The following is a 24,330-nucleotide window of genomic DNA, read 5'->3' as shown; positions in this document are numbered from 1 at the left end:
GGTGCAAAATGTTTTGCAGTTATGATTCCATTTTTGTTGGAGAAAAGCTACGTTTAAAGAAATAATTAGACGTAATTTCACAGCAATTAAAACACTAAATGCGGACTGGTTGTTTTCTGTTCAGTGATACTTACTTTTATATAAAAAGTAAGGAAAGGATGCCCAATAATCACTAGTTATTAAAGGGACTGTCTTCTCCATTGTATATTCTTTCCTCCTTTGTTGTAGATTAATTGACCATAGGTGCGTGAGTTTATTTCTGGGCTCTCTGTTCTGTTCCATTGATCTGTGTCTGTTTTTTGTGCCAATACGCTGTTTTGATAACTGTAGCTTTGTAGTCAAGTCTGAAGTCAGGGAGCATGATACCATCAGCGTTGTTCTTTTTTCTCAAGATTGCTTTGGGAATTTGGGTCTTTTGTGGTTCCATATTAATTTTAGGATTATTTGTTCTAGTTGTGTGAAAAATGTCATGGGTATTTTGATGGGGATTGCATTAAATCTGTAGATTGCTTTTGGGTAGTATTGACATTTTAACAATATTAATTCTTCCAATCCAAGAACATAGGATATATTTCCGTTTCTTTGTATCATTTTCAGATTCCTTCCTCAGTGTTTTATAGCTGTCAGAGTATAGGTCTTCCACCTTCTTGATTATTTATTCCTAGATACTTTATTCTTTTTGATGCCGATTTCAAATGGGATTGTTTTCTGGCTTTCTCTGATAGTTCATTATTTGTGTATAGAAAAGCAACAGATTTCTGTGTATTAATCTTGTATCCTGCAACTTTACTGAATTCGTTAGTTCTAACAGTTTTTTGGTGGAGACTTTAGGGTTTTCTATGTACAGTATCATGTCATCTGCAAATAGAGACCATTTTATTTTTTCCCTTCCAATTTGGATTTTAGAGGGAAGATTTTCAGCTTTTCCCTATTGAGTGTGGTTAAGTGGCCTTTATTATGTTGAGATATGTTCCCTCTATATCAACTTTGTTGAGAGTTTTTATCATGAATGACTGTTAAATTTTGTCAGATGCTGCTTCTATCTCTTTTGAGATGATCATATGATTTTTATCCTTTTGTTAATGTAGTGGGTCACACTGATTGATTTGCAAATATTGAACTATCCTCGTGTCCCTGGAATACATCCCACTTGATCATGGTGTGTGATCCTTTTTATATATTGTTGGATTCAGTTTGCTAACTTAACGAGGATTTTTTGCATCTATATTCATCAGAGATACTGGACTGTAATTTTCTTCTTTTGTTAGAGTCCTTATCTGGTTTTGGTACTAGGGTAATAATGGTGGTCTTGTAGAATGAATTTGGGAGCATTCCATTCTCTTCAGTTTTTGGAATAGTTTGAGAAGGATAGGTATTAGCTTTTCTTAGTATGTTTAGAATTCCCCTGTGAAGCCTGAACTTTGGTTTGCTGGGAGGTTTTTTATTAATTACAAATTCAATTTCACTACTAATGACTGGTCTGAACTGTTCAGATTGTCTGTTTCTTAACTCAGTCTTGGCAGGTTGTATGTTTCTAGAAATTTTTCCATTTCTTCTAGGTTGTCCACTTTGTTGGCATATAATTATTGGTAGTATTCTCTTATTTTTTTTTGTATCTCAGTAGTACAGCTGTGTCTCCTCTTTCTTATTTTGTTTATTTGGGTCCTCTCTTTTTTCTCGATGAGCCTGGCTAAAGGTTTATCAATTTTGCAAAATGGTTTATCAATTTTGTTTATCTTTTCAAAAAGCCAGCTCTTGGTTTCATTGATGTTTTCTGTTGTTTTTTGGTCTCTATTTTATTTCCTCTCTTATAATTATTATTTCCTTCCATCTACTAACTTTGGGCTTTGTTCTTCCTTTTCTAATTCCTTTAGACAGTAGGTTAGGTTATTTGAAATTTTTCTTCTTTCTTGAGGTAGGCCTTATATTGCTATGAACTTCAATAATCACTAGTAAATATCCCAGTCTGGTTTGAGGGGTGGAAAAAGACTTACTTTTTTTTAATTTGTCCTCCTTTTTGGTATTTGAATTTTTTACCATATTCTTCTGTGAATTTTATAATTAAAATTAGATTAAAAAATTTTTAAAGTCACAGTAAAACCAATAAACCTAACAGGTATTTAAAATATGACTTAGAATAAATCCAGACTGCTTAGGAGGAATAATTTTCTAAATTGAGTTAATTCTCTCTTATTTTCAGATAATTGTCAAGATTTAGTTCTATAAGTTCTCATTTTTTGGTTCAAAAAACTTTTATTAATAGCAGACATATGGACTTTATGAAGGACTGTTATATAAGCAACACAAATTTGTGAAATTAAAGAAAAAGAATACTAGCTATATGTCTTGAATTTATAGCTTAACTATATTGGAAATTCATTGGCAGAGTGATGAATGGTTGTTTCTCATTGCTTCTTTGGCTTCACTGAGAACAGGACTAGCATTCTCTATCTCACGCTAAATTATAGGAAGATGGAGGCCTTATTTTTCAGATGCTGCTCAACTTTGGGCCATTCCTAGCCACCCTTAAAGACTCGGTTGGAGAATTTTTAGAAGATTAAAATGCCCATAGTTGGCCCTTCGCAATTATTTAATAGTTTTTATGATTAAGGGGAAAGAGGCAATGCTTCTTGACACCTATACATGTACTTTGGTGTTAGGTATTTAACTTAAGTCTTTCGGTAGTTGCAGTAGTGGAATATTTGATGGTAGTTTCTGAAAAACCTAAAATTATTCCAAACTTTCATTCCAAGAAGTGAGACCTTGAGGTTATTATCTCAAATTTTGTATAAAATTGTAATAATGAGTTGTTTTTTATTTTAGTCAGATTTTAAAAAAAAAATCTGTGTTCTTAAATATAGCATTGGTTTCATTTACAAATACTATTTCCAAAACAGTTCTATTACCAAAGCCTGGGAAAAGAACACAACCAAATAAAATATTCTTTGGATACCTCTACTAGAGATAGGCTCAGGTTTTCACATGGAAAAGTATGGTGATATGGAAATACATTTTATTATCAAGCTTCTTTGAGGATATTTACAAAAAGTGGGATGTAATAAAAAATAAAAATGTACTAAACAGTGTCATTATAGACTACTTTGTACATTATCAAATGTTTCTAACAATTATTTCTTATACAAACACAATGACTTCAAGACAAAAAAAGGTTATGCAGGTTATACAGTAACTGGAGAAATTACTCAACTCCAAATTATGACAGTGCCTTTACATTTTTTTTTTTTAGAAAACTTCTTAGGCATTCAACAGAAACAAAAAGAGTGCAATTAATTTCATGGCTTGTAAAGTTTGATTATGTAAGTATAGCAAACAAACGTCATTCCAGTTAATTATCATTTTATGCAGTAAAACCACAATAGGGTGCCTAGTGACTCAGAATTACTTCATTTTAGCATACTGATATAAACACTTACTTTAGAGAAATTTGGGGAAGTTATCCTCTATCACGGGGAAAATGCACTTTCCAGAGGTTTTGCAAAATTAATTTGGTTTAATTTTTTAAACTCCTCTTTGACAATGAAATACTGAGACATTGTCGAGTGTCTCCTGGAGATATTTAGGGGTAGGCAGTATAGTAAAATGGTTAGGAGGGGTAAGAAGGACTCTGGAGCCTCATTGCCTGGGTTCAAACCCACATCCTAACTGTGACCTTCAGCAGCTAGTTACTTAATTTCCCTGTGCCTCAGTTTCCTTATCTGTGAGATAGAGTTCACGTGCACTTACCTCATGGCTGTTGTGAGGGTAAAACACATAAAGAGCTCAGAAAAGAGGAGCACTGTGTGTTTCCTTCCATTCTCTCAAGGATATTTTAGTCCTAGATAAGGCAGTAGCTTCAGGATCTCTAAGGGCCCTCTCAGTCTTAGTCTGTTCACAAGAAGAACATTCTTTTCCTTTGCTACCTCAAATTCTGTGGGCAGTGATAGTTAACACATTTATAACTTTTAGCTTATCAACATCTGATCTTTACAACAACACTGTGAGAAAGGTACAGGCAAGAATTATAATCTTTATTTTATAGATTGAGGAACTCAAGGCTCAGACAGATTGTCACCTGCCGAGGCCAACATAGGTAATTAAAGAACGGAGCCAGAGTTTTTGGCTCCACATCTTTGGCTCTTTTTGGAGGGAAAAAAGTTTACAATGATTACTGAGGAATCAAAAAACAAAAAGTCCCTAGATTTTTTATAAGTGAATGGTCCCACCAGATCTTTAACTTTTTTGGGGGAAAACTGTTAGTAACTTTTAAAAAGCTATGAAAAAATCTAACCTCTTAAATAACCTCTTAAATCTGGGTAGAAAAAAATGTCTTTAGCTGGCTGCTGAAGCTGCAGTGTTAAAAAAAAAAAAAAAAAACTTATTTCATTCTTTCATTTGCTCAGCTGATAATACAGCCGTACTCTTACAAACTGTTTCATGCTCCACCCTGTCCACTCCCTCAAACTGCTTAAAATATAATTGGTTTTAAAACATTCCAGGTATCTGTAAAGCCTTCCAATAAGCTAAGGGAAGAACAAAAGGATACTGTTATTCTTTCCTGTAGCATTAACTGACTCTGCACTGGCCTACTTCTAGCATATATTTAATTTTCTTCCTCAAATTATTCAACCCTGTGTAAAGATAAATTGTGTAATTAGAGTTCAGATCTACACCTATTAAATGTTGGAATCCAATTGTGGCACCACAATGGCGTCAGTGGGAACGTGAATAGTTAGCAGCAGAGTTGAGCTATAAGAAGACATACATAACAACTCAGCACTGAGACCAGCAGTTCCTACTCCTGGTTTTGTACATCAGTTGTCCCGAATGACCTTAGGGGCTGTTGCAACATATCAATACTTACAAAAGGTGACAACTTAATTTTCATGTTCCAAAGAGCATATTCAGAATTTCAACTCCAAAAGGGTTTAGGGATCACTGTTTTGGAGTCTTGACTGACCTAAAAAAGAAAGGTAAAACAGTCCAGCACTCCCTTTCCAGGAGTCTAGGAAAAACCCCTCAATGCCTCTATGGTCGGTTAAACAAATGTTTATAAAGTCTATAGGAAATGGCATGCTGGCAGCCTCTCAGTTACCGCATAAATGCACATCTGTTTAGTAATCAACCTTGTAACTCTTGTATGATTTGGTCAAGCTATGCAATAACTGGACTCTAGCTTGCCTTTTTCTCCTTTTTAAAAAAATGTTAAGAATAGGAAAGGGAAGATAAATTAAGTGCCACTATTGTACTAAAATGAACGATTAGGAAAAATACAAAAACCAGTTATTGCTTATGCTGTAAAAATTTATGAAAAGCTTTATCTTGGGTTCCATTATGTGTTTTTATTACTCAGTTTCCCCTCTTGTACCTACTCAATATGAACTACAGTATTGGTGTCACTGATTCCTTATCATATTTCCTCATGTCTTTGCATCCTTTCAGATGACAACCTACAAAGAACAACAGTTATGCAGCAAAATACCAGTCCATAACATGAAATACTTCCTTATTGAAGTTAGCTCAATAATAATTAAGGATCCTCTTCCATGTCATCTGGATTGGGAGCCATAATGAAGTGCTTTGGGTATACAAGGTTGTGTGTATATGCATGTATTTCCCAGCGGGCATCGTCACTTTCGTGTGTAATGTAACGTTCACCAATGCGAGTTTCAAATTCTCTAAGGTCAAGCCAAGTCTGATAGTCCTAGGGGAAAAAAAAGATTATGAACCATAAAAGAAACAATACTGTCAACCTTCTTTTTTTTTTGCTCAGCACCCTAGTCATAAAATTGACAACCCCTACCTCCTAAATACTTGCTACACAATAAGTTCATTTGTAATATTTTAAGTTAGCAATGTTAAAGATAAATACTTTTTCAAATTTAGAGTCTCTCATGAAGGAAGGAACTAGTTTCTAAAATTAAAAAAGAAAACATTGCCTCAGGCTTCTGAGGTGGCTAATAATAACCACTAAAATATTTTGTTGGAGAGGCCTACACCTTACTTCTCAAAATAGGGGAAAGTGCTTAGAATCTGTTATCAGGATAATTTAATAACTGCTGAGACTAAATATGATTATATTTGTTTTGAAGTTATTTCTACCCCTCATTCCCTTTAAAATTGTTCTGAAGCTTCTCTCTTTACTCTGAAGTTTGGGGGTATCTTTTGACAAATCTATGCAATAGCTTTTGGGGGGAATTAAGCCAAACATTTTAAATGGCATCTCTGATCTCTTCAATGCAAATATAAACCTTTTAGTGGACATTTTAAAAATAAAATATATTTGACAACATAATGTGTCATGCTCACCTTACAGAAAGGTAAAATGAATACTATAAGGCCCTAAGACATGTAGAATCTATTGCTTTTAAGAGTGGTTTCATTAAGACAATCACCATGAACTGCTCAAATGAGAATCGCCGAAGAGAGGTACATTTTTTTTTTCTGCCAAGAGAAATACTTTTTTTTTTTACCTGCAGCCAGGGATGACTAAGAGATTTGTCCACACTGTAACGTTTTCTCATCTTCACTTGAAGTAGGTTGTTTATCAAATCAATTGCTAAGGGAAAAGACAAAATTAGATACATGCATTTGAGCGTATGGAGCATCTCAAACCTGTGACTCTGCCTGGAAAGCAGTTCAATCCATAGAAATATAAGGTTGAGGATTTTTGCTTCTCAAGGACATGGCCTTTAAGCTAACATGCTGGTGATCCATAAATATTTACTGAATTCACAGTGTATCTGGTTTATTAAGGAGACAGTATAGAGTACAGGTTAAAAGTACAGACTGGAGCCAGCCTGCTTGAGCTGGCGTTGTTACTACGTGTGACATAGGGTGAGTTACTAAAGTATACTGTGCCTCGGTCAACTGTAAAATGAGGTTGTTGAGAAGATGAAATAAATTTAATACACATAAAGGGCTTAGAATGGTGCTCAGCATATAAATGCTGAGTATTAACTATTATTTTTTAAGATGAATAAGACAGACTCTTATTATAGGCTGATTTTTTTTGTTTCTTTTTTCCCGCCCCAATGATGCCATGTTCTTCTCTAGTCTCGGGCTTGGTCTGGAAAAGTAGCCGAAGCCATTGCCTTGCTTCTACAGATGTGGTTACAGTAAGGTGATAACTTATTACCAAGAGTTCATACTTAACAAGTTTTAGCAAGTTCATGGTATTTTGGTGTATGTGGCGAGATCTTGGCATACATATCTTATCCAATTATTTGGAGAAATGGGCCAACTGCAAAACCAAAGCAACCAGGTAACTATACACTGACAACATCCCTATGTAACAATACAGTTGTTACTAAGACATGGATCCAGGGATGAGCCAAATGAACGACTTATACTATACTATTTCTAGTTCTAAATACCACCAAACTAGCAACGATTTTCCATATTTTTGTTTTTGCCCTAATCAAGTTATTTTTTTCTCATAAGTATTTTAATTATTAATTTCTCTGTATTCTAAATACTTCAGACTTCTATCCATTGTTCCTTAAATGGCGGTCCACTATGTGCATCAGAATCATTCAGTGTATTTATTAAAATGTATTCAGTGTATTTATTCCTGGGCATCAATCCAGCTGGTGAGTCTGAATCTCTGGGATAGAGCCAGTGGGATCTTCTCTTTAATAAATTCACCAAGTGATTCTGATTTAAGAGGTCTGCAGACCACACTGTCCAAGGAGCTCTAAGATGACTTTGGCAACATCCCCAAACCCTCATATGTACTTCTTTAGTTAGCTCTGTTCATTACCAGGTAAGCCTACTATTTATATGTTGTTCCTCAAACTTTTCCCAGTTTAATGGGCTATATCCCTATGATTAGGCACTTTTGGGAAAACAAAAAAAAAGACCCCCCTGTTCCAAGGGTTGGCTAAATTCAGGTGGGGATGTTCCCCAGTACTGGTTCTATCAAATGCTATGGGAATGTTAAACAGTGTTTTAAGTGGTATATAAAGAACCTAAGTTACAGGTCTCCATTCAAGGAGATCAGAATCTAGTTCTGAAGATAAGTGGTCGTGAAAAGATACGCCCAACTAGTAGCCTAAGTAGATCTTACAGTTTGGAGGAGGAGTTCAGGGAAGACTTCTCAGATGAGCCACAAGTTAAGGGATCTCTGAAGAACTGGAAGGATTTCAACAGCAAGGAGGAGAAACGGGTAGGCAGGGAAAAGACCTAAGCAAAATGCAGCGAATAGTTGTAAGTACCTTGCGTAGGGCAGTAATGGCAGATGAGGCTAGAAGGCAAACTTGGGCCATATCACAGAGACCTACACGTGCAGCCTGGTTAGAGGGAGGCTGAGATTAATGTCCGGGAGCAGCGTAAGATGAAAGTAGTGTTTCCTGAAGAAGGATTTGGCAGTGGTGACTGAGAAGGACAGTTAAGCTATTTGAGTAGTTTCAAAATGAGGCAGTTGGGGCCTGGATTAGTGCCCTGCCTGCGAACTATAAAGAAGATAAAGAAAAGATAATGTAAAAGGAAGCGTGCTAAAAAAATTGGTAAACAGTTGAATTTGGAAGGTGAATGGGAAATATTAAAAAGAGAAGTCAGAAGAGACAGGGTGATTTGGGATCACAAAGATTTTGACTAAAAGGCACAGACCTAAAACATTTTTTTTTACCTTCACCAGAAATTTCTCTCCATGGATTTGGTGGGTACATAAATGCAGCATTTTGGATTTGGTCGTTTATGTCTTCATCTTCATTAAAAGGAAACGTGCCGCTGAGGCTCACATAGACAATAACTCCCACTGACCACATATCTAGAGAACGGTTGTAGCCTTTGCTCCTGAGAACTTCAGGGGCCAAGTATGCAGGAGTTCCTACCACAGATCTCCTGAACGACTTTTCACCAATGATGCGTGCAAAACCAAAGTCACACAGCTTCACCTGGAAATTAAAGGATGATGTTAATTTTATATTATTGATATATGTATCAATCTATATATACATACCTGTCCCTAAATATGATACTGTATCATTTCAACACATTTGCCAACTGTATTATGAATGTCAAGATTATAGATAAGGAAATTGTAAAATACCCTTTTCCCAATATTTAGATACATTTATAACGCTGTGATCCATTACTAACAGTATGAAGAGCTTTGCTAATGCTCATTTCAAAAAACCACTTTTGAATTCTAGCTTCCAGAATGCCAAATACCAGACTGGTGTTATAAGTGCTCAGCGTTTTTGATGAAATGGAGGGTGCTGATCTTTTATCATTTGGCTTTTAGGAGATCACTTTCTATTACCTGTAAGCAGGAACTATATGTTTCACTTTTAAATGCTCAGTGGCCTCTCAGTGCCTGGATAGAGGTACTCAAATGTTTGCTGAATGAAAAATAAGTTATGATATTTAAAAACTTACCCTTTATTTTGCTTAACCCTAGAATCTCTCTTCCCAAGGATACTATATATTGGCAAGTAAATGAAATTGAGGTGTATTAAAGATAAGTATTAATGTGGCCAGTAGAAGAGTCATATTAGAGATTGTTTGAAAGAGTGTTTTCTATGACTACGGAACAAAATATTGCTAGTTAGATGTTCAGATTTGAAACAAGTTATATCTGGGGGTAGCTGCAGTCACTACCATGCCCCTTTGGGAAGAGAGTTCTGGAAATGTAGTAAGATTGGCAGAGCTCAGAATACTTATCTTGCTGCCCATCTTCTACGAGGTTCAAATTTTGGTGATTAATGATACATCCATGCTGAACAAGCAAATGCCAAGTACCGTCCAGGGGAAATGCCTTGATTCACAAAATGTCTTCACTAAAAACTTCAAGATAAATTGGGAGGCCTCTACAAACCAGTGGTACAAACAGTGAGTGGAAAGCAAAGACGGACCTTCATACATGTTTTTATGATGATATTTGTTCTGTGTCATTATTGAATTCAACTACTTCCTCTGAATATTTGAAGAAGACGATTATTGACCATGAAGAAATAACTTTTTTCATTAAATGCCATATTTCAGTTAGCATTTTGATGAAGATATTTTGGCAACTGAATAAAGAAGAGGGGCCATGGCTAGCACTTGACCAAAAAAAAGAGTATCAAGTAAGTGACATTATTTTCCCTTTGTTCCTAATGGAGGTCAGAAAGCTGGAGTTTTAGCCTTAGCTGTAGGGGTGTACATCCTTTGTCCATACTCTCTTGAAGATCAAATGAAATAATACATGAAATAATAATTCTTTAAAATATTGCACCAATGCTTATGGAACCTTTTTGACCTCACAAAGATAGAGGATTATTTTTATTCACATAGGCATTACAAAAGGAATATGGTTACTTCCTTAAAAGAGTTGAATAATTTTTCTAAATACATCTTTTTCTTGAAAGAGAATCTGAGTTGTATTTACCAAGTGAAATAGTCATCTGTTGTCCTTATTCTAGCCACTTGTCTAATTGTGTTTTAAATGTACATAAACAATAATCTGGCAACAGATTATTCTAGCTGATGACAATCATGAGAAATATTCATAGGTACCACCAATATATATTCCTCAGGACAAATGTTTCAGACTTTGGGTTAATAACTATTTTTAGGTTATGAAATAAATTTGGATCAAGATCAACACTTTTTAATGAAATGAAATTTAGCCAAGTAAAACAATGAATGCATCACACGCAGCAGAGACACACACATACATATCGTAATACGTATGTGAGCACTGGCAGTGATGGGAAATGTAATTCTTTCATAGGTTTTGCTGAAAATGTTTGAAATATAGTAGTACTCTAAAGAGGAAGAAGTGTTGGCTGCCTGCCTCAACCAAAATCTAGTCTTCTCATTTCAGGGTCATCCCTCAGTTTGTTTCATTTCATGGGGAATTTGTCCTGAGTACTGAGCACCAACCAAGGCTGACTCTCCCTACTTCATTCCCAACCCACAGGGAGGGGTGGATTGTGCAAAAAGTGCAAAAAAATTATTCCTTTGAGAACTGGTCTAAAAAGTCATTAAGTCTAAAAAGTCTTCATGAAAATAATATAATTAGTAAAATCTGAATTCAGACTACTCAGGTATACATCCTCAATGGCAGTTATAAGGTAGAAACTTTTTTTCTGTAAGATGGTTATGTACTGAACCTACAGCACTGCCTTTCATTACGTGGGTACTTCATAATGTTGTCAGACAGATACTTAAAACCGTACTTTAAAAAGGTTCTGAATATCTCACCTGAGGAAATGGCTCTGCTGATGCGAGTAGCACATTTTCTGGCTTTAAATCGCAGTGCACAATATTCTTAAAATGTAGATTCCTTAATGCAACAAGTATCTGTTATTGAAGAAAACAGAATTTTTTCCTATTTCTGGAAAAATCACAGCTAAACACTAACTGGACCCCTTGAGTGGTATAATAATTTAAAAAGTCCACTACAGTTCATCAAGATTTAACTAAAAGTGTTATTCTGTTCTTCAAAGTTAACAATTCCCACAATGTTACAATATGTAAAAGCACTACCATTTCTTGTAGTTTTTATTATTTTCTAGTTTCAAAAAAAGTTAAAATACCTGTGTGACCATGAATTTAGTTATTCGTTCTGGTAGTCGACTTTTCTCACTGGATAGAATCATCTCCAACATATCTCCATGCAGCTTTTCCATTACTACAAAAACTCGTTCTGGGGTTTCAAACATACATTCCAGGTTTACAATCCCAGGATGGTGCAAATTCTGAAGAGTTGCAGGATATTTATGTGACCAACTTGAGTAAAAGTTTTACTGTGCAAATATTAATATCTAACAATGTGCTGCAATTAATTGTATGGAATAACGGCACAGAAAGCAAAAAATAGCTTAGAAAAATAAATAAAAGCAAACAAAAAGGATCATAGATTTTGATTTTCCAAGTTCTGTACTGGAGAGTGGATGCACTGAAGGGAAAGAATATCTTCCCAGTTTTTCCAATATAAATGCCCTTGTCCATTACTACTTCTATTCCTTCCTTCTCATCTTTTTAATCTTCTGATAGTACTCCAATTTTATGCTGTCCATCAATAGGCACCAACTGCCAATCAAAGTTTAGCCAATTACACAGAGCTTTGGTTCTTTGGGGCTGTTTGTGAGGGTCTTAGCTCAAACTGGTGGTTTTGTCTTTAAGGTAGTTATTTATCTAAGTCTTGATCTCGTTGTATTATACCTTGATTTGGTCTTCCCTCTTTTAGGCTCAGCATGTCTTTACTACCATCACCCCTTTTTCTTAAGCACTACTAGGTTAACAGGGTTGGAGAAATACAAAGCTGAGTGTGATACTGTATCTGCTAATAAAAAAAGCAATCTATCTTAACTGATATTTAAAAAAGAAACAAAACTTCTTCAAAAGCAATTTGAGAAGTCAGCCATACACAAAAAACATTCAATGGTTCTTTATTTCTGGACATAAATCTAAATTCCTCTGTGTGGATTTTAATATCTTCAGTAGTCTGGTTTCATTCTTATTCAGTCTCAAATATTGGCCCAAGTGATTAAACTTTTTAATACTTATTAACAGAAACATATTTTTCTTATGCTTTTTTTCCTTACTATGGGTATCTAAGTATGCCAAGAGGGCAAACTTTTTTCGGCCTATGTGAAGTTGGGCTCCATCTCTAAAATGTGTTTTGAATACACCATCATTTCTCAATTCCCACTGTAATGCCTCCAGTTTAGCTCACGTTGCCTCTCTTCCAGACTACTGCAGTAGTTGCCACTGCACTTTATGCAGCACTGCTTATCCCATGGTACTGTATCACGTGTATATGTGTCTTACTCTGTAGCCTAGTAAGTTCCTTGAGAGCAGAGACTGTGTCTTAGTCACTTTTAGCTCAACTTCTGAATCATGGTTGGTGTTTTAAAAATGTTTAGAAAGTGAATAGCAAATGCAAGATAAATACTGTTTACTAATCAGCTTAAAACAAGTTAATGACATGGTGTTCCAGGTAGCAAAATAAAAAGTGACACAATCTTATAGTAGATACATGAAAGTGAAATACCCCACAGTGGTGGGGCATGATAATGGCAGTAAGCAGAAGATTCAGAACATCATAACTCTGACCGATTTAGAGTTGGAAGTGTGGTTGGCTGTCCCCTATGTTGCAGCTGACTACCTCTTAAGTTTCTTTTTTCCCCCCACCATCCTTGGAAACACATGCATGCACACACAAAAATAGAAATATGCTGTAACATAAATTCTTTTAACCACTTCTTCTATTTGTTTAAATGTCCTATTTCCTCTAGAGTCTGTTTTGGTAAATTACACTTTCATAGAGAATCATTTTCTCCAGGTTTTCAAGTTTATCTAACAGAGTTACACAAGATAGTATCTTAAGATTCCCTAAAATTTTTTCAGTATTTGTGATCGTCTCTCCAAAATGTTGTTATATCTTCTTATATTGATTTGGTTGGACTTATCTTATTGTTATCCACTCCCCACCCCCGCCCAATAATCAACTTTTGGATTTATTATACTAAATTTATTAATTTCCTTTTTTATCTTTGTTAATTCCTTCTGTTTTCCTCAGGTTGACTGTTCATCCTTCAACTTCTTGAGTTAGACTCTTAATTTATTTATGTTCATTTTTTCTTGATTAAATGTTTGAGGTTACCAAGATTTCTGTAAGCAATAGTCCAAAAGCTCTGATATACAGTATTTCCACAATTATTTTCTAAATACTCCAATCTTGATTTTGCTCTCTGATTCAAGAATTAAGACTCAAAAAAAAATTTTTTTCAGGTGGTGGGAGTTTTTGTTTTCTGATTTTATAATTTATTCCTAGCTTTAGTGCATTAAGACCAAAAAGTACTGTTTATTCTACTGGTTTTTTTTGAATTAATAGGGTGCTTATTTGTTTTTAGGGTACAGTGTTCAACATAAACTGGTTAGATCTACCTTATACTGTTTAGGCCTCCTATGTTCTTTTGTCTATCTCATCTGTCATGGACTACTAATGTGCTCCCTGTATGGTCTCTAGTTTTCCTTTATAGATGTTGTTGATGCCATTTGGTTTAGTGTGATTTGCACTCTTCCACTGTTAAGAGTGCCCTACTTCAGTTCACTTCATGTGTTTTCTCTTGAATTAAATCTTATTAGATCATGACTCCCTTGGCTTTCTTCTATTTGAGAGGAACTAGAGAGAGGCTGTCACGACTGTAGAGCCAGAAAGAGCCAGCAAAACCAGTTTTTATTGTGCGTCTTCCTACATTTGCCTGGTCCATTTCCACTGTTTTTGGAAAAACTTCCACCTATTTTGTAGGGCTGAACTCTTTTCTATTTTTGTTAAAGATAGAGTATGCTTTTCTGTTTATCATTTTTCTTGTAGCTTTTGGGTGATTTCCAAGAAGAGAAGGGGAAAATACTGAATTTATACTACAACAGTCAAACTAGAAATTTTGCTCTTAAGTTTCTGAGAACGTTTTCCCCTTTACATAGGGACCCATGAGAGTGCCTCACCTTTTCTCCCACTACTCTACTACCCTCTTCAGGCAACAGCAAAAGGACATTTGACATTACTATAGCCCTGTGAAATGAAAGTGAAAAATCCCACAGGCGACAATTATTTAATTCTGAAATATTTTCATTCTGAAAATAACCAGAGGGCTATAATAATAAAGTGTTTACATTGTGTATTATCTGGAAATTCCTAAATTCAGTTATTAAGATTTGCAGTTGATAACATGTGGGAAAAAAGCTTCAGTATTTAGTACAGAGCTGTGTTTGTGATGTGATCAAAGTAACGAGAACTTTTACGTGGAATCTAAAATACGACACAAATGAACGTATCTACAAAATAGAAACAGACTCACAGACACAGAGAACAGACTTGTGGTTGCTAAGGTGGAGGGCGGGTGGGGGCAGGATGGATTGGGAGCTTGGGATTAGCAGATGCAAACTAATATATATATGATGGATAAAAAACAAGGTCCTATTGTATAGCATAGGAAACTATATTCAATATCCTGTGATAATGGAAAAGAATATGAAGAATACATATATGTATAACTGAGTCACTTTGCTGTACAGCAGAAATTAACACAACATTGTAAATCAACTATACTTCAATAAAAATATTTTAAAATGACAAGGAGAAATCAATCCTTATGAATAAATCCTTAATATTTATTTTTTTGCATATTGATTGGATATTGAGAAAGAGTCCAAAATTAGATATGAAAAAAGATCTCTAACAGTATATTCAAACCCTAATGCAGAGTCTGAATGCTGTTAATATCCTATTTTAAAGGTAGCTTTATAGGAGGAGGCAGCCTTGAAGTGACCACAGGTAGCTTGTAGACCACAATCTTTTGATTATCACTCCTCTGAAAAAAAGTGAGGCAAATGTTACTAACAGTGACCAATAATGTAATAAATGTAAAATTAATTACATGTTTATAAGTTTCTTACCTTCTTCTCCAAAGAAGCACAAGTTCAATAGGCTGTGTCCTCTTGAACTTCACCCACAAGCAAATGGGGCTCTGACAGCATTAACTATCATATCACCATGATTTCTTAAATACTATGCAAAAGCTACACAATGAATTAATAAATATTTGCATATTATAAATTAATTATATGATATTCAGAAAAATAAAGCTAAATTTTACTCTTCTAGATGACGTCCAAAAGAGATAAAAATGCTAAATAAAAATACACAGTAATTTATTTTATGGGATTTAAGTCATTGCCAATATATCTTTAAAAATATACTTTAATGGACTAAACTATTATAATGAAACGTGGTGGTAGAAGTATCAAAGTATTTTGAGCTCATGGAGTGATGAATTAAGAATGAAATTTGAGTTTTTTTAGTTTAAGATTTTCCTTAGGAAAATGTGTTCTAAACAAACTACTACCATAATGGCAGTCCTTGTAACTCCTAGATTATTGTATCCTAATTTTGCCTTTAAAAAAAAAAAAAACTTAGGGAGTTAATTCAGATGCTCACCAGCCTCTCACTGAGCCAAAAGGTCATAAAATGAGAACGAAGAAAAATGAGAACAAAGAAAGCAAAAACCAAAATCTTATCAGCACACTAACTAGACTTGGATTTAAAAGCTCATAAATCAAAAATTAAAACCAATACAAAGCAACTTTTTGGGGTTTTTTTTACCTGTAAAATAGCCACTTCATTACGGAGCTGACTCTCCTGTTTTGTGGGGAATCTCATCTTATCAATTACTTTAATAGCCACATCCCTTCCAGTCTTCCTGTGTTTTCCTATTTTTAAAAAAAGTACAGAAAAGAAAGACGACACAAATTGACATCCCACATACAGTACAAAAGCTTTATCAGGAAGTTATCCACAAACAAATTGATATGTATGTATTTTTGTATTTCTTTTTTTCAGCTCATTTTGTTCTTTCTCCATCACTAACCTTTAATTTTAAGAAATAAATTATATTTTCCCTTATAGTAACTGCCCCTAATAAAGGCTGTTTCATTATTTGAAACAGCAGGAGGAAATTTGAATGAACCTGTTTGCTGAAAAATAATCCACTTTATTAAAGAAATGATAGTTAAATATGTGACTTAGTCTTTAGAAATTCTGTCAAGATAGAAACATTGTACCAATTAATTAATTTTATTCTAGGTTTACTGGATCAGCACAGAGTGACTTAACTATACAACCTTCAGGCAGAAAGGCCAACTAGTCTCAGTAAGGAATGAAAGGGTTTAACATTACTTTCCTTTTATACCTTGTTTCATAGCTTATAAAGTACTTTTATATATAGTAGGTTTAGAACTATGCAGGTCAGGTTTTATTAGCTCCATTAAACTGATGAAGATACTGAGGCACAGTGAGGTTAAATGACTTTGCCAATGGAAGTCACAGAGCTGGATAAGATTCCATGTCTTCAGACCTGATACCATTCATGCCAATAGTAGACAAACGGTGCCATTTGTGTGAGAAAACCAGTGGGGCATATACTTCAATAAACAAACTTTCATAGTCCAACATAAACTTCAAACCATTTATTTTTCCCAAACATCTTTATGTGTAAGCTACAAGAAAAGATAAAGACTATTGTGAATTTTCTTATTCTTTCTGTTACTTTTTAAAGTTCTTAGTTTAAATTGAGGAATTAATACTCAGTTATAGTGAAAAGAGCTTAGCTAAATGTATGTAGGTTAACCTTTGAGAAAAACACCACTTGACGAAACTGTGACAAGATGTTAACAGCTGGTAGATGTTTTTAAATTTCATAATTTTTCTATGTTATCTACAATATGCAAAAGGCTGTAGTTGCTTACCTCCATAAACGATACCAAATTGGCCTGAACCAAGCACCTCATCTGCAAAGATCTGGTAAACGGTACTGATGTCCTATTTAGGGAAAAAGTAAGCAGTGTTATTACCTCTGTGAAATAATGTCAACATCTCAGACTCTTTTCATTCAAATACTTAAATACATTTTAGTTTTTATGATTGACAGAACTAATTTTCACAAAATGTTTTATGAAATATAGGCTTTCTATGTCCTAAAAAAGCCCAACTTTAATACAATGACTCAATGCACAACTATAATGTATTCTGTAAGAAGACACTTGGGGGAAAAATGCTTTGAATTAAAAAATATATTTATTGGGCTTCCCTGGTGGCGCAGTGGTTGAGAATCCGCCTGCCAATGCAGCGGACACGGGTTCAAGCCCTGGACCAGGAAGATCTCACATGCCGCGGAGCAGCTAAGCCCGTGAGCCACAACTACTGACCCTGCGCTCTAGAGCCTGCAAGCCACAACTACTGAAGCCCGTGTGCCTAGAGCCTGTGCTCTGCAACAAGAGAAGCCACCTCAACGAGAAGCCTGCGCACTGCAACGAACAGTCCCTGCTCGCCGCAACTAGAGAAAGCGGCACACAGCAACGAAGAACCAAAGCAGCCAAAATATATATATATATATATTTATTTATTAAGTAGTGATCTATAAAAAGTAAATTAACATAAAAAATTAAGAACAAAGTTTTACCTACTTTACCATTAAAGAGATTTGCTATCTTTGATTTGAAAGAAAAACTCAAAGGTTCATATTATTGAGATCAGACTAATTTTAAAGACTGATGAAAAGAGTATGTGTAGCTCATATCCACTCCTCTATCTCCTCCCTTCCGCCCCTCCCTTCCGTCTTCCTTTTTCTTCGCTAGTGGTTGTCGCTGTCAGAGAGCTCCTGGAAGGCGCTTGGCAACGCTCCCCACAGGTCTTCAGTCAAGGTCTGTCTTTTGTTTGGGTATGTGCTACAGTCTCCATGAAGCCAGGGACTACACCTGTCTCGTTCAGTGTTACATTCCCAGACAGTGCGGGTCTCACTGCAGTCACGTGACTGGATAAACCAAATCTCCTAGGCCTCATTCCCTCATTGGTAAAGTGGATATAATAACATCTATCTCACTGGATTTTTAAGTGAATTAAATGAGAATATATACAAAGTGTCAAATCCAGTGCCTGGCATATAAAAATCAGTAATTCTGGGCTTCCCTGGTGGCGCAGTGGTTGAGAGTCTGCCTGCTGATGCTGGGGACACAGGTTCGTGCCCCGGTCCGGGAAGATCCCACAGGCCGCGGAGCGGCTGGGCCCGTGAGCCATGGCCGTTGAGCCTGCGCGTCTGGAGCCTATGCTCCGCAACGGGAGAGGCCACAATAGTGAGAGGCCCGCGTACCGCAAAAAAAAAAAAAAAAAAAAAAGTAATTCCACAAATCCTAATTTCTGTTTAAATTAGGTAATCGTAAGTAAGCTGAATTCTCTGGGACTGGTCTTCTTATCTGTAAAACTGAAATGAGAAAACGTCTTTCTCTCCCCAATAATCTGGTACCTATTCTACCTACCCCTAGGACAAGAGAGACACGGATTAAATCTCACTGAAACCCTCTATCTCCCATAGCACTACTGGATATCAGTCTTCACTGCAATCTTAGAAAATCCAACAACATTTACATGTTATAGAGCAATAACAGCTGGATGCCCCAGTTAAAGAATAAGAGATTTTATCAGAGAAATTTATATATAGCTAATGAACAATTTTCTGACTTCTTTTTCTAGGCTTTTTTCTTTCTAATCCAGGGGTTGGCATACTATGGCTTGTGGGCCAAATCCAGCCTGCTGCCTCTTTTTGTACAGCCCCTGAACTAAAAACAGTTTTAATTTTTTTTTAACAGTTTTAATTTTTAAATGGTTAAAAAACATCAAAATAATAATGTCTTGTGAAACATGAAATTATATGAAATTCAAATATATGTGACCACAAATAAAGTTTTACTGGAAAACAGCCATGCTTATTCCTTTAAGTAGTGCCTACAGCTTTCTCACGACAATGGCCAAGTTGAGTTCATAACTGTATATGGTCTGCAAGGCCTAAAATATTTACTTCTATCCCTTTATAGAAAGTATGCTGATCGTACTGTAATCCCCCACATGTACCTACATACACCAGCTGAAGTGAGTCTTGACTCTTCCTTAAAATCCTACATTTTCTGCTTCTCTGTACTTGCATAAAATGTTCCCCCATCCATATCCTCTCAGCACTTGTGTCAAAACTCTTTTCCATCCTTTTAGGCATATTTCAAGTTGTACTTCCTTTGAGAAGCTTTCCCGGCTCTGACCCAGAAAGAAGTAGCCTCTCCCTTCTCTTTGAACTAGTCTATCACTTTGTGATATTCTAATGTCACTTACAAAAAGTTAATTTTATTTTCATAATTTAAAAGGAAACTGCCTCAGTTTCCTTCATAAAGCAGAACTCCTCAGGGAAGTTATCACCCACACATCCTAGCCTAGTGTCTTTAGGCAAACTGCACAACACTTTGGGCTATAAACTTATTTTCCTAATAAGATTTCACATTTTATTTTCCTTAATCACCCAATTTGCCTATTTTAGCTGTAATGTTTACTCACCACATTCTCCTGGATCTGACAATTAGATACAGAGATACTGGTAGACAAATCTTCTGTAAAATATAAGAATGATGTACGGAAAAAAAACCTGTTAGTCCATAACTTAGTAATAATAATTACTGACATGTGAATGCTCACAATATATTAAATTTTAAAAACTAGCTAACATACACTTAATATAATTAAATTCATTAAAACAAAATTAAAAAACAATTTATCCATATACAATACTAATCCATCAACAGGAAACTGGTTAAATAAAATACGATACGTCCATACAAAATACTACCTAAACATTTAAGGATGTAGGGCTATAAGAACTGAGTCAGAAAGCTATTTATGACATTATTAAGTTAAAAAGGTAAGTTGCAGTGTAGTGGCATTTGAATCGAAAACAAACAAAATATGATTACTTCTGGTGAGTGAGAGAGGTGGGGTTGAGGAACAAAGGTTTAATCTTTATACACTTTTAGACTGCTTACATTTTAAAAAATGCATAAAAAGTATTACTGTCATAATAAAAACATATCTATATACTGACATTGAAATATATCTGATATAAAATAGTTGATGAAACCAAGTTGTAAAGATCACACATCTTTTATGACAAAAATGTATTTTTGTGTGAAAATAAAATTATAACAATGTAGTATAGACTCCCCTCCCCACAAGCCATCCCCAAATCAAGACATATACACCAAACTGTTAATAATGGTTTTCTGAGGGGGGAGATATATGATTGGGAATAGGGGGATGTGTCACATGTGTATAGGGAGGAATTTCTCATATTACATATTTCTATAAAGTTTAAATGTCTGTATTACTTTGGTAAACAAAGGAAGAAACTGACAAGAAAAAGGAAAAAGGGAAATTTGGAAAGTAAGCAAGAGACTAGTTGTCAAAAATCTAGAATCTCAGTGACAACTCAAAGATATGAAATTTCCTTCATAATTCCAAATATAAAAATGTAAAACTTCATTAAGAAGGAAATATAAGCAACTATACATCAAAAATAAGTCAGATGACTGTGGAAAAACTCCATTTTAAAATATAAGGCCAATTTTAAAATATTTTTAAAAATCCAAAAATTAAATATTAATGAAACAGACATAAAAGGCACAGCATCAACTAAATTAATGAGCCTAAAACTCTGCTTTTCAGTAGTTCCAGTTTCCTAGTTTAAGTCAATATTTTATTTTCTTTCAAAGGCCTCCACTGTCTAACTTCACCCAGTTTTAATTTCTGTTGCTTCCCAGGAGAACTCTACTCTAGACACGTTACAAGGACAGCGGCAGCAGCAACACAGTAATAGTTTCACTAATGGGTCAGGAATGATGCGAAGTGCATCATATGCATTTATTATCATTTCCCTTTCAGATTAGAGAAGAGAAGAGGCCAAGATCATGAAGCTAGTAAAGCAGCAGAACTGGGCTTTCATCTTCCAGAGTTCTCACTCTTAGCCCTTCTGCAACCTGTTTTTAGGGACTCTTAATCCTAGGGAAGAGGTCCATGGATGGGCTTGAGAAGGTCCCTAAATCCAGTTATATATAAAATTTGTGTGTTATGTGCCCGCATTATTTTCTGGGGGAAGAGGTCCATGGTTTTAATTAGAATATCAGACAGTTCTGTCTGAAATTCCCTCAAATTTAAGAAGCACTGTGGATATCCATTTATTCAACCTTTAGGAATCAATATTCAACACCAAACATTTTCATGGTCATTACCCTCATCCCTTTGATCACACTTGTCTCCTCAACACCAGTGACACCCCCTCCACCCCTCCCAGGTTAGCTCTGCCTATCCTAACTTACTTGAGATCCAAGGTCAAGGTTCAAATCAGGCTCCGCTATCATGAAGTCTCTGCTTACTCTTCCTATCCATATCTGGGTTCCTCGAGAAATGCACTACTCATTTTTGCACTCTACTGCTTTATGCTACCATCTAACACTTATATACGTTACGTCCTATTTCCCTTAGTAGCTTTTAAATTTTCTGTGTTTCTTTCGTATTCTAGCTCAGGGCGTAGCATAATGCCGGGAACAGGTATACCAAGTAGCATAGCTGAACTGAAATAAAGAACATTTAGAAACTGGTTGAGGGAACTCCCTGGAGGTCCAGTGGTTAAGACTCAGCATTTTCACTGCCGGAGCCTGGGTTCAATCCCTGGTCGGGGAACTAAGATCCCGCAAGCTGTGCAGCGCGGCCAAAAAAGAAGAAAAAAAGAAAATGGTTGATACTCTTTCAACTTAAATATTGTTTGTCTAATGAATGAATGATGTTTCCCCATAAACGAAATAATGCCAATGGAAGGGAAAGTGACATTTTACTATGGCTTTCTGATTAAGTGTTCACTTGAACCTTTATCAAATTTAGGTTTTACTTTATAAATTTTGTTAGTGCAAAGGACATATGTTTCAATATTTTTTTAATGTTTCTGAATGTTTTAATTCAGTTAAAAGAAATACAGCATTTCTGACTTCACAGATTTCCTGAGTATGTGAACTGTAACACTTTATAGCCTGAAAATCCCACCATGAAGCAAAATTCTAATACTAGTCGTTTACTCAACACCTTATGGTTCTCTTTCATTTAATGCTGACAACCCTATAAAGTAGGTACTATTACAGAGAACGAAAGTACTTGCTAAGATCACATAACAGGTTGGCAGAACCAGAATTTAAACGTAGTGACACTGACTCTGGAACCTAGCTCTGGGGATTGTATACATATATTATAACCAACATAATTTTGTAAAGGAATTAACTAATGGTATTGGTTACTAAAAATGAAGCTTAAAATGAGCATTAAAAATAAATACAAAAACACAACTACACCCACAAAATGTTTAAGAACCAAAGGGGGAAAAAAGCCATCAACAAGCTTATTGCTTACTGTGATCTTTCCCTTGCCCTGGAGAAGTACAAACACTTGCTTGAGGGGTAACAGGCATGAGAGCTTGGCGAATTGCTTTTTCCCAGCTCTGTGCTACGTCAAGTCCCACTCCAGTGGCAGCAAGAACAGGATTGTGAGAGCTGTCCCCACTGTTCTCGCCAACAAAGTATACCATAGTATCAGTGATGATTTCAAAACAGTGTGGGTTGCTGCCTTGTGAAATGTTCGTGAAATCTTGTGGGGAAGATATGCGAAGAATCTCTGAAAGTGGAATTTCCTGAAGCAAAAATTAAGCATTATAAAATATGAATACATCTTTTTTTAATTTTCAAATACACTAAACATCAAAGATATGTGTTTCTAGTGAATACCATTAAGACAAACACAAGTACGTGACACATGGGACATACAGTCAAGTCTTAATGATGGCATCTGCTTTGAATGATCTGCATGTCCATCAATGCCAGAGGCAGAGCATGGGGTGTAATAATCAAGCTAGTGATTCAGGCCTGTAGCAGATCATTAGAATGAAAGGAAGGAAAGGATTTAGGAGGGCACTTGCCACTACACTTGTCATTTCCCAGTTATCACTGAATCAACTCAACAGCTACTACTCTACTGGCTATCTGCAAGATACAGCCCCAAAGGAGTACGAAACAGAAATAACAGCAGCAAAAGAAGAATGTCACTGTTAAGTTATTCAAGCACTCCATTCTGGTTCTGTCCATAACTGTAACAATCATTTATGTTTAGTCCCCTTCCTAAAGCAAAAAACTTATTTAAAAAAACCCAACCAGCTCAAAGCAATTCACTAGTTTCTATACTTTTTCTTACTGATACAACTGCTACACTGACAATTTTGTTGGGTGTCAGTCTGTGACACGGCAAAATGTGAAGCAAGTCAAGCAAAGAGGACTATACAAAGGAAAAGAAGAGCCAAAGGAAGCATCTAAGAACTGGGGTCTGAGGTAAAATGGAAGATGGGAGAAATGCCGAATACCACATTTGCCTCTTCTGGACCAGCAATGATCATGGGACTTTCTTAACAGTCTAATCTAAATCATAGTATAGTCATCCCTCAGTGTGCAAGGGGGACTGGTGCCAGGACTCCCCGTGGATACCAAAATCCACAGATGCTCAAGTCCATTGTATACAATGGTTAGGCATCCACAGATATGGAGGACCATTTGGTACCCAGAAGATAAGCAGCAGCAACCTGACAGGACAAAAACAAACACGCAACGAAAACAACCTTTGGTAGCAGGGCTGCTTATGGGGGGTGAAATGGAGGGGTAGAGGACAGTTGCTTCAACAAGGAACTTAACAGTGACCTCTATAAACTACATTAGGAACAGTTGTATAAGCCAATATAACAATTAATAAATATTATTTGGATATATTTGGAAAACATACAGTATTTTAATGTACATATTTTTTTAAAGATGTGAAATCTTTACCTTATAATATTTTGATCCCGATTCGTTTTGAAACAATGTTAGACATTTGCTGTCCAGTCTCCAGTAATGCCTCTTTCTCTATAAAGAGCATAAAACTGTGAGGTTCAAAAGTAA

At 35.6% G+C, this 24,330-nt stretch overlaps 1 protein-coding gene across 1 annotated transcript in view; it reads right to left on the bottom strand.

Moving 5' to 3' along the window:
* Positions 1-5,287: 5,287 nt before the first annotated feature.
* Positions 5,288-24,330, bottom strand: part of PRKD3 (protein kinase D3) — a 62,308-nt gene continuing 43,265 nt past the window's right edge. The window contains exons 9-18 of the mRNA XM_065891674.1: positions 24,217-24,294; positions 22,760-23,036; positions 19,868-19,920; positions 17,239-17,311; positions 16,097-16,203; positions 11,523-11,684; positions 11,188-11,286; positions 8,627-8,894; positions 6,471-6,556; positions 5,288-5,701 (exon numbers count right to left, since the gene is read on the bottom strand). Of these exons, the coding sequence (XP_065747746.1) occupies positions 5,528-5,701; positions 6,471-6,556; positions 8,627-8,894; positions 11,188-11,286; positions 11,523-11,684; positions 16,097-16,203; positions 17,239-17,311; positions 19,868-19,920; positions 22,760-23,036; positions 24,217-24,294 (1,377 nt within the window). The 3' untranslated portion in view covers positions 5,288-5,527. The remainder of the gene's footprint in view (positions 5,702-6,470; positions 6,557-8,626; positions 8,895-11,187; positions 11,287-11,522; positions 11,685-16,096; positions 16,204-17,238; positions 17,312-19,867; positions 19,921-22,759; positions 23,037-24,216; positions 24,295-24,330) is intronic.

The sequence above is a fragment of the Phocoena phocoena genome, chromosome 14, assembly GCF_963924675.1.
Source record: "Phocoena phocoena chromosome 14, mPhoPho1.1, whole genome shotgun sequence".
NCBI lineage: Eukaryota > Metazoa > Chordata > Mammalia > Artiodactyla > Phocoenidae > Phocoena > Phocoena phocoena.
Note: the sequence above shows the minus strand (reverse complement) of the source record. Positions and strands in the feature narration are given on the sequence as shown.